At 29.9% G+C, this 11,610-nt stretch overlaps 1 protein-coding gene across 5 annotated transcripts in view; it reads left to right on the forward strand.

The window, feature by feature from the left end:
• LOC108754313 (epidermal growth factor receptor substrate 15-like 1) overlaps window positions 1-11,610 on the forward strand; it is a 42,753-nt gene that overhangs the window by 21,046 nt on the left and 10,097 nt on the right. For all 5 annotated transcript variants that reach the window (XM_018496522.1, XM_018496523.1, XM_018496524.1 and 2 more), the window contains 4 exons: window positions 3,888-4,231; window positions 5,356-5,533; window positions 5,987-6,103; window positions 6,364-6,669. In XM_018496522.1, coding sequence (XP_018352024.1) covers window positions 3,888-4,231; window positions 5,356-5,533; window positions 5,987-6,103; window positions 6,364-6,669 — 945 coding nt within the window. The remainder of the gene's footprint in view (window positions 1-3,887; window positions 4,232-5,355; window positions 5,534-5,986; window positions 6,104-6,363; window positions 6,670-11,610) is intronic.

The following is an 11,610-nucleotide window of genomic DNA, read 5'->3' on the forward strand; positions in this document are numbered from 1 at the left end:
TATAATCAATGCTCGAAAAATATCGATCTTTTTGCTTGAATCATTATCGTTTTTTAAATGGAGTTATATGATTTTTTTTTAATATGATACTCTTCTAGTTATTTTGCAAATAAAAATGTTAAAGAATTATTAAAAAGTTAATAGTTTATGAGATATTTTATATTTTATGTCAAAATACAAATAAAGAATAAATTATAAAATATTATATTATAGAATAGACTATTTATTTTTCGATAATTCTACTTTTATGTAGAATAAGCAGATATATACAAAAATAATATATATCTATTTAAAAAATTGCGATAATTTTTATGTGAAAAATCGATTTTTTTCAAAAATTTATTTTACTATTATTCATCTTTCTCCAAACGATACAATTTTTATTTGAAACATTTTTGTATGCCGAGTTTAGTTTTCGAGGTATTCGGCAGGTCTGTTTAAAATAGGACACTATATATTTGCGTACGTGTGTGTACAATATTGCTAATATCATCTCTGAGATAGATAAATATATATCTTTCAAGAATACATATTTTTATACTAAAGTAAACAAAACTTACACAATACCAATTATATATGCAAGTCAAATTCTACAGTTCAATACGTATATGATAACGCATTATTGATGCTCTGCTAGCATGCATAATTTGTTACATTCTTTTTTGTGATATATACTGAAAAAAATATTTTCTGAATCTGAGTAATTTGTTTCTTGAATAGTTCCACTATGCAAACTTTTCTTTACTGTAAGTAAACATTTATTAAATGTAAATATATATTATAATACTTGTATATATAAAGGGTGGGCCATCTATTGGTACGTTTTTGAATTTTAGCTTCACAACAAAAAAAAAATTAATAAAAAATATCAATGTATGCTCATTTGATCGCATTTTTAAAAACGTACCAATAGATGGCCCACCCTGTATATATATTACTTGTTACAAGTAGCTTGGAACTATTACTTGGAACTATTCAAGAAATGAATTATTTAGATTTAATTACTTTTCAGTGATACAAAATAACTATAAAATAGCATAATTAAATATAATATTAAATTAATAAAATCAAATCTAGGGATGTGCGATTTTCAAAATTGTACATTGCGATCTTCTTTAAAAATCTCAGTGATAAATCGATATATTGCATCGCGATTATTATAGTATATTAGAAGATCGGAACACAAACCTTTACACAACGCACAGTATATATGTAAAGCATAAGAAAATTAACTAATAAGAGATTTATTTCTCGGAAAGGAAGGAACGAAGGATTTTGATTGATTCATTTTCTTATGTATTATGCGTTATCCACTCTGTGCTTTATACACTGCTCCCACCCATATATTTGTTCGACTGTCCATTTTGTCGCACCAAAAATCTTTGGTAAATTTAGTTTTTAGTACAGTAACACAGCTGAATAATAAATAATATTAATTTTAGAACGCAACAGATACGTGTTTGTTTTTCAGTGCAATAGTGAAAAATCTCTAATAAAATTCGAAATTTTTCAAAGAAAAAATTCTTCACAGAGTAGAAAAATATATCGTTTTTCTAATTAGGCGTTAGTCGATGGTTTAAAAGAATTAAAGAATAAGTATAGAATATTAATCGCGATTTTGCGATTAAATAATCTATTAAATTATCTACATAGATCTCTACATAGATCTTATTATAGTTACACATCGTACTGCGATTCAAGAGAAAAGAAAATCAAGTCTGTAAGAGGTTGTCCGCCACTTTTGGAATTAACTTATTTTGAGAATTGTGCTAAATTGTACTAGGTTTGTGCTACATTGTGCTCGAATATCAAAATATGAAAAATACGTTAGAAAATAAAAAAAGCGATTTTTTAGGCCAACCTCCCCCCCACTTTTTCAATTTTTATGATTGTGCTAAGTTGTGCTAATACTGTGCTAAAATGGGACTTTTAAATAATGACAACAATAGAAGTTATGATAAAAAAATAATTTTTGACAATTCGGAATAAAAATGACGTTTACATACATATCAGTTATTCAAATACCATAAAATTGCATATCTGAGTTGTGCTAGCCTAGCACAAGTTAGCACAACCTTCAAAATCTTCGGCACAACAGTATTAAGGGCGATAAAAAAGCCAATTAAGAGTCTACGCGGTTGTTAGTGTGCAAAGTTATCTATTTACTCATCAAATTAATCCGTATTTGTTCACTAACAATTGCGTAGGCTCTTAACTCTTTGCGTGTGCTCTCTCACAGTGTTATCCCTTTTTAACCTCAGTTTTTTTATGTTTTTTACAATTTCTAATATATTAGTACAACAAAAAGAACATTATTAGTTTTATAGAATAACAGTTGTTATAAAAAAATCGTGGAAACATTCCTATTGTTGGCAAAATGTATTTTATAAATAAACAAATGAAAAAATTAATTCTTTTTTAACAATAAATGTGATTGTGACTAATCAACAATAACTAATTAGCCGAAAATGAAGTCCGAGAGATTTTTTGGATCGCTGATTACAAATCTAAAGTTAAAATTAAAAAATTCAAAATAGCGGATCTAATATGGCGGACTCTTTGAAGTATATATACACTTTTTTTTACGTAGAATTCAGTTGAAATTTATTACTCGAGGGTTTTCGGGGTCGCTGATTATGAATCTAATCTCAGATTTTTGAAATTCAAAATGGCGGATCCAAGATGGCGGACCGAAAAGCAAAAATTTACTTTATTGGGACGAAACTGAGTACTCGGAAGTTTTCGAGACCATTGATTACGAATCTGACATGAGATTTTCGAAATTCAAAATGGCGGACCCAAGATGACAGATAAAAAGTTAAAAAATTTAAACTTCAGATTTGTAATAAGCGATCCAAAAAAATCTACTTGACCCCATTTTACAGCCCCAGAACTAATTTTTCTGAGATCAGATTCGTAATCAGCGACCCCGAAAACCCCCGAGTAACAAATTTCAACTGAATTCTACGTAAAGAAAAATGCATGCTTTAATTTAAAAATGCAAGAGTTAATTGGCTTTTGTATTCCCCTTTAGCTGATTTATTCTCAGAACCTACATATTTTTAAGTTATAATATTAAGAGAACTTTACTCTTACGCGCGTGGCCTTTAGCGCTCGGATTTTTTATCCATAGTTTAGATTGTAATTATCTGATGAGAAGGGAATAAATATGAATTATAATAGGTGAGGACATAGATCGATAAGTGAATAACATAAACATTTTTAATAGTTATTATTATTAGGTATTATTAAAAATTGACGGTCACACACAATTCAGTTAAAGTGTTCTTAATATCGTTGTGTCAAAGATTTTGAAGATTGTACTGTCTGTGCTAGACTAGTACAACTCAAATATGCAATTTTATGGTATTTGAATTACTGATACGTATATAAGCATCATTTTTATTCCGAATTGTCAAAAATTATTTTTTTATTGTAACTTCTATTGTCATTATATAAAGGTATCATTTTAATATTACAAAGTATTAGCACAATCTAGCACAACCTAGCACAATCATAAAAATTGAAATAAACGCAAAGTGGGGGCTGGCCTAAAAAATCTTTTTTTTTTCGTATTTTAATTTTGATATTAATGTAGCACAAACCTAGTAGAATTCAGTACAATTTTCAAAATAAGTTAATTCCAAAAGTAGGGTGTTAATTTCTTACAGGCAAATCGGCCTGTAAATGGCAATACTTGCAGTATATCGCAAAATTATTTACATCTCTAATTAAATCCCACATCTTCTCACGTTTTAACTCTATTAATTATTCTAACATAGTAGCAGATACAAGCATATTAGCTGCTAATATGCAAGTTATTATTTTTATTTGAAGTCTACAACAAGCAAATTAAATTCTTTATAAATCTATTATATTTTTTTAAGGTCGATAAACTTCGTCAACAAGCTGAAGAACAAGAATCGGTGCTGCGGAGTCAAGAAGAAGAGTTGAACTTCAAGAGACAAGAACTCGAAGGACTGCGACAAGAGGAGCAGCAATTAGAACAGCAACAGAATAAAAATAGGGACCAGCTAAATGAATTGACGAAGAAATTACAAAATACTCAATTAGAAATCTGTCAAGCGAAGGCTAAAATTACTCATTTACAAGAACAGCAGCGTCAGATGAGTGATGCAATTGCACTTTATGATTCTGCTCTCGCTGCAGGAGACGTCAATCTTGTACCTGATACTAGTCTACAGTTTGTACCTGAGATTGAAGATATAGAGTGCGTATTATATTTTATTTTAAACAAATCTTTCTTATCAGAATTATAATGACATTTTTGTATATAATATATTGTATACCAATATGTAATATTATAATGCTCCTTTTACTTATATTCTTAAAGCTTCCACGGGTGCTTTCTATATAAAAGTTATGCGTTTCGCGGGTTTCCTCCGTGTCCAGAACCATTCTTGAAATGTCAACGTTTCGTGAACCTTGCAGTGCATTTCATCAGGGCGAACAGCAGCCTGATACTGAGCTGTTCCTCCGGGTCGTTCCTTTTTATAGGGGTGGGGGGGGGGGGGGAATTGGTCAGTCTACAATAACCGGGAGAATAGTTTTCCATATTTTATTTATGTTGTAGTTATTATCTGGACACAGAGCAAACCCGCGAAACGCATAACTTTTATATTCCTTTTAATTATTATATATTAACAACTATTATATATGACAATTAAAAGACTTGGTACGTAGTCTAAACTAAAGAACTTCAAATAAATTTTTTTATTAGGATTCTGAAAAAATGTAACAGTACAATAATCTTAAGCTATTTTGTACATATTGTAATGTTTTTATTTGTATTTTTATATTTTTTACTTTACAATTAAACCTATAAAACTTTCATTTATTTGCTTGCTATTTTAGCGATTAGACTTAAAGTTTTTATTAAAGTAAAAACAAAGACAATTATGCATAAAAAATAAAATAATATTTTTGTAATTGCACTGCTGTCGGAATATCTAAATAAAAATATAGAATGATTAAGTAATTCAATAAAAAGTTAAATTTCAAAGTATAAAACAAGATATTATGTAAAAAATACTGGAATTTTTAATATGCATTGCTTTCTATTTTTTTGGTCACTATCAAATCTCTAGGGAACCATATATTGAAAACGGATCAATTAGATTTTACGTTTAGATTTAGTGAACAGTCTATTATTATTCTATCAGCGATTTATATTCTCGATGAGAATGTTAGAAGAATATTGTTTTATATTATTAATATGAAAAACAAATATTTGTGCTAAAAAAAAACAACAAATTTTATCAAAATTACCAATGAATTACCATTTTACCGTAAGTAATTGTTAAATTGAATTTGACGGTAATTTTATATCTCTAGATATGAAACAACTAAGAGTGCAGGTGAAGCGAATGAAATGAAAATAGATACAACTGGGACTAGTACTTTAAACGGATTTGGAGATCAAGATCCTTTTGCATTGAATAAAGCCAAAGAAACATTTAGCGCACCGATATCCGATCCGTTCGGAAGCGCGTTTTCTGCGCAGCAATCTAATGTAAGTTTTTTTCTACGATTATGTCCACGTATCTTTCACTCTTTGCTCTTCTGCCTTTTACATTTTCTCTTGTGAGATTCTTTTGTTATTTTACAAATCTATGCAACAATACGTAGACAGACAAATAGAATAAAAGGACATGGTTACGTGTGGTCATACAAACATGAAGTAGTAGAAGTATAATGTAAGAACAAAAACGATAGAGGAAAGTGAAACTGACAGTTGGACTGCATTCCGGGTCTCACATGATGCGTATAATGCATCATTTATCTTTGTTCGATATTTGTTGAATAACAAGAATAAATGATGTACCATGCGTGAAACATAATGCACCTAGAAAATGCCGGACTTTAATATTTGACTATAAAAATGTAATTTATGGATATTTATTCATATTTTAATCTTTTATTCTATAAGTATAGTCACTAGATAATAAACAAAACCATGCCATAGAATTTTACAGCAGATCCTTTTACTGCGTTTGATAATACCAATATGGTAAAGCAAGATCCTTTTGATCCATTTGATAATGGAAAGCGAGCTGAGAATAAAACGTCTACAACTACATTGGTATGTAAAATTTTATTTATAAACATTTGGTCAAATCTCCATATTAATTTGAATGAAGCAATCTTATTTCAACACTTCTCAGTTCATATTTTTAATTTTTGATCGATGACAATGGCTAATAGTAATGAAGTTGAGAAATAGTGTAGAAAAGTAATAATTATTAGTTTAAAAAATATGGATATTTTATTATGCTTAATATATTTTATGCTTTATTGAAACGTTAAATAAAATGCTGGTGAGAATAATGGTTTTCTGTTAAGAACGCAAAAGATCCGTTTGGAGAAGATCCATTTGCCAATCTTCATGCTCCTCCTCGTCCCGAGAGCCCTAGTCCCGCTCTTCCGCCAAAGAAAGCGAAGCAACCACCGCCACGTCCAGCTCCACCTCGACCGAGTCAAGGTCCTACTGGACCATTGAGAGCAGCACCTGCACCTCCAACGCCTTCACCAACTCCAGATCCATTTGCGAATGCAAATTCAGATCCATTTAGCGCTCAACAAACAATCGATAACAATAATAGTTTTACATCTTCTGGATTCGCCGATTTTACCAATTTTGATTCTAAGGTACGTATTTAATAGTATTCTTTATTTTAAGTAGCTTTCGTAATTTTTTTCTTTTGTTTTGTGTTATTTTTTTTTAATGGCGCATCATTCTTTAATAACATTGTCTGACAAAATATGACATTTTTTTTGCAGTACCGATATGAATAGTCATTTTCGATGTATTTTGTTTGTTGAATAGGAATCCGTTGGCTAAATGTAGCTATTATTAAGCAACAAATTTTTTTGGGAAAAATATAACCAAAGACGCCAAAAATGATGATTTTGAGAGTTTTTATGACATAATATATATACAGGATGTCTCATAACTACCGCACTTTCCTGTTAAGAACGTATTTTTGAGGTAATTTTGAGACGAAAATCTTAATATAAAAATAGAGGTTACAATAGTTTTTGAATTATAATTGGTTAAAGATAATGTGCAATTCGACAACTATTATAGCCTCGATATTTTCGAATTAGGATTTTCGTCTTAGAATGTTCAAAAGAATTCAGGAATAATAATAGAGGCTATAAAAGTAAAATGGTTTTTGACTTATAAGTATTTAGAGTTAGCTTATAATTCAAAAAATTATTGTCTCGATATTTTCATCTCAAAATTACCTCAGGAATATGCCCTTAAGAGAAAATGTGCTAGTTGTGAGACACTTTGTGTGTGTGTGTGCGTGCGTGCGTGCGCGCGTGCGTGCGTGCGTGCGTGTACACAGGATGTTCCATTTTAATCGATCATCTCAAATATCTCTTGAACAGTGCATTTTAAGGAAAAATATTTTAGACAAAAGTTTTGGGACTTTGAAGGGGACATAAGATGGTGCCATTGGTTTGATTTTGGGTGTCGTCAAAGTCAGGGCAAGGTCACTTTGAATTTTTTAAATAGAACCTCTCATTTTTTATTACATATTCTTGTAGCTTATCTCAAGAACTTTTTAAAACACTATAATGAAGTTTATTTTTATGAAATATTTTTCGAGTTATAAGGCTTGTCAAGTTACAGCATCGCCGGCATTAGGATTACCCAAGGTGTCCGACCAACGACTAAAACCTGTTTAATGTTATTCAAGATCATGACCTGGATAACATTTGTCAAGATCAAGGACCTCATTGGAGGTTGTACCTCTTGTTTTCATTTCTACGTAGAAATGCTAATTTTTAGTACAAAAATGAAAATGAAAGGAACAACTTCCAATGATCTTGATCTTGATAAATGTTATCCAAGTCATGATCTTGAACAACATTCAAGAAGTTTTAGTCATCGGTTGGACACCTTGGATAATACTAATGCCAGCGGTGCTGTAACTTGCAAGCCTTATAACTCGAAAAGTATTTCATGAAAATGAACTTGATTATAGTGTTTTGGAAAGCTCTCGAAATAAGCTACAAGAATACGTAATACAAAATGGGAGGTTTTGTTTAAAAAATTCAAAGTGACCTTGCTTCTGACCTTGACGACGCCATCCAAGGTCAAACCAATGGCACCATCTTATGTACCCTTCAAAGCCCCAAAATTTTTATCTGAAACATTTTACCTTAAAATGCACTTTTCAGGAGATATTTGATTGATTAAAATAGGACACTCTGTATATAATATCGATAGCAATTTTTTTCTAAATTTGATTAAGGCTACGCAAAAAAATATCAATTTTTGGTTTTAAAATGCATTTTGTTTCATTTCGGTATGACTTGTCGTTTTCGAGATATAGCAATTTAAAAATAACTTTTTCTATGAAATATACAGAAGAGGCATTTTATTTCATCTTAATATGTATTGTAAGTGTTTTTGTATTAGGTTGTTTGAAAGTTGTTTCAAATCTTCTAATGTTAAGTTCAGGATATAATGTTTTATTCAAAAAGTACTTTATTGAAGTAAATGTACCGTTTTGTTCAAGGATTTTGGCTCATCTTTTGGTTGGGTAATTAAGTAATGTCCTTGTTCCAAAATAAAGGTTTCTTATTAGTAGAAAAGGACAGCACTACAGTAGAATCTTTCTAAATTTAACTTCTGCAATCTTTGCATTCCTCCGTTTACATTTACAAACACTAATGTCGTGCCCCTTCCATGTCATGAATGTCATGATGAGCTGGACATGTGTTGCGCGCGCATCTGCAATGTATTAGTTTTTCACAATGTATGCTATATAATTCCATAAGCAGATTATGCAATAATATATAATTATTTGTGTAATGTATTCTTTTGTGATACATAATATATGATACGTATGTACATATGATTTGTTCTGCTAAGGTATACTATATAGTGCACTTTGACAGATTAGCGTGCATAAAGCTAGTCACACACACTTTCCGTACAAACAGTAAAGTTTTCGACCAATCGCGTTGCTTAATTCTTACGGTTACGGTTACGGACGACGAGTTATGTTTAGTCGAAAACCTTACTGTTACGGAAAGTATGTGTGACTAGGGGCGTGTTTTCGTTATCCAACCAGAAGCTACAATTAAGGGATCAGAAGACAAAAACAGCCTTAGCCGTGGTTGCTTTTGGTTGTACAACGAAAAAATGCCATAGCTTAACTGCATTCGCGCAAGTACGTGGTGATTGACTCGTGCTGTAGAGAGGGTACTTTATAATTTCCACTCATGAGGCCAAATTTGAAAGACTCTACTGTAATACAAGAGTATAGATAAAATATATATATTTAGTGTTATATAGAATAGTGCACTGCCTATTGAATCTATCTTTCAATGAGTGTCTAGCATTTATTATTATTCCCGGTGTTCGATTACCAATAAGTCAGTTATAAGAGAATCTCGCGAAGTGCCAAATTTCGATTTTAATGAAACTTTATATAGGTACATATGTATTTAAGAAATTATTAATTATATGATACAAAAATAATTTTAAGAGATAAAAAAGATGCAGAACGATTTTTCGTTATTTATATCTCAAAAACTATTCGAAGTACTAAAAAATGTTTTATATTTAAGTATTTTATAATAAAAATACTTCTATTTAATCATGTCAATAACATTAAAAAAAAATTATTTTCAAAAATTGATTCCTTTACATTCTGTATTGTGTAAACAAATGTTTATTATACAGAATGACTGAAAAGTATCGAACCGATGAAATATCTCGAAAACAAGACATTTGAGGAAAAAAATGTTTAAGAGTTGTAGGATTTCAACAAATGCATCAAAATTTTTAATTTTGAGTGCAAATGTGGAATTTCTGTGAAAATAAAAAATCTAAAATTTTTAATGGAAATGCCTACTTTCCATTAAATATTTTTGTAGCTGACATCAAGATTTTTTATGACTCTTGAATATTGTTTTCAGGGTCATGACTTTGACAATATATATAAAGTTTAAGATCATGAAGATTGTTACCCTTATTTTTATTTTTACGTAAATATTTTCCTACATTTATGTAGAGAGCGTTATTTAAATATAGATGCAACACGATGGTGCTTTATCTCATAATATTAAAGCTTTTTATGGAAAAATAAATTAAAAATAATCCTTTCTTTAAATAAATGGTTAATGAAGAAAAGTGAAGAATCTGTACATACAAGGTATCTGATATTAGGTGGAATACTGCTTATGGACTGGGAAAACGGAATTCAGTCAAAAAGTACCATTTTCCAATTTTAACAGTAGTTAACGAGAAATTAATTATTAAAGATCGTTGAATGAGCACATATTTACCCAATCTAATACAAGCACCCTCTAAATACAAACACGCGGCGAGATATGCGGGAAGATTTTCCCTTTTTGGCCGCTTTTATGTTGCCATTGCAGTTTGTAATAAACAATTCCCCATGCGCTTAGCAATCTACGACGTTGGCATTACGAGGCTGAGCGAATATGCGTTTATTCAACGATTAAAATTAAAATTAACTAAAGTATCTAAAGACTCAGAGAATTAAAAATTCAAGTATCAATAACAGCGCAATGAGATGTATGTGCGTAAAATAAAAATTTATTTATTGAAAAATTTGAGTTATAAAATTAAAATCCTAAACGTTTTGATTCACATTTATTGTCAGTAAGTGAAAAAATGTATAAGAAGTGTATAAATATAACATCTCGCATAAATAAAAAATTGTTTTAACAATCTTATTCTTAAATAAAGTTCTACAGATGTTCAACAATCCAACAATGCTGTGTCCAATTTATACTGCAATGGAAATTCAGAACGTTCGACAAAAGTGCGATTCATGGTTAAGATGGAATCTCAAAATTTATTTATCAAAGAATAAATGGATTGTAAGATAAGATGATCTGGAATTGTTACACAAAGTATGAATTGAAAGGAAAGCTTGTGTCAGTATAATTAATTTAGTAATTAATTTTCGTTAATTACTTCGAAAATTGCAAAATATATAGGACTTTCCGACCTAATTGAGTCCACTCCTTATAAGCGATATTTCTATCAAATGTTAGACGTTCTGTATATCAAATTTGCCATCGATAGATTATTATTTATAGAGATATACGTTAAAAATCGTAATATGCCAACTATTCTTACAATGGAGGAAAGTATGAAAAATAGAATTTAATAAGCCTATTCTGAAATTATAAAAGAACAATTGACCGTAGTTCGTTGATCCTTTATGTGTAGGAAAAAATATTTAGAAAAAGAAAGATTAACATTTCATATATCTAAATAATATACAACAAAGATGCATTTGAAACAAAGAAAAAAAGAAGGGGGAGAGGGAGAGAGGGAGGGAAGGAAGGAGGGGAGAGAGAGAGAGAGAGAGAGAGAGAGAGAGAGAGAGAGAGAATCCAATTATGCACTTTTTTATATAATATATTTTATATTTAGATAATGTCAGTGGTGCCATAATTTTTATGATTTATAATTAAAAAAATTCTTCATGAAAAGATTTTTTGCTTTTAAGAATTTTTTTTTAAACATCTTACAATCAATATATTATTTCAAAAAAATATGCAAGAAAAATAAGAAAAAAGAAAAAATTTTTT

The sequence above is a fragment of the Trachymyrmex septentrionalis genome, unplaced genomic scaffold (genome assembly GCF_001594115.1).
Source record: "Trachymyrmex septentrionalis isolate Tsep2-gDNA-1 unplaced genomic scaffold, Tsep1.0 scaffold79, whole genome shotgun sequence".
In the NCBI taxonomy this organism is placed as follows: Eukaryota; Metazoa; Arthropoda; class Insecta; order Hymenoptera; family Formicidae; genus Trachymyrmex; species Trachymyrmex septentrionalis.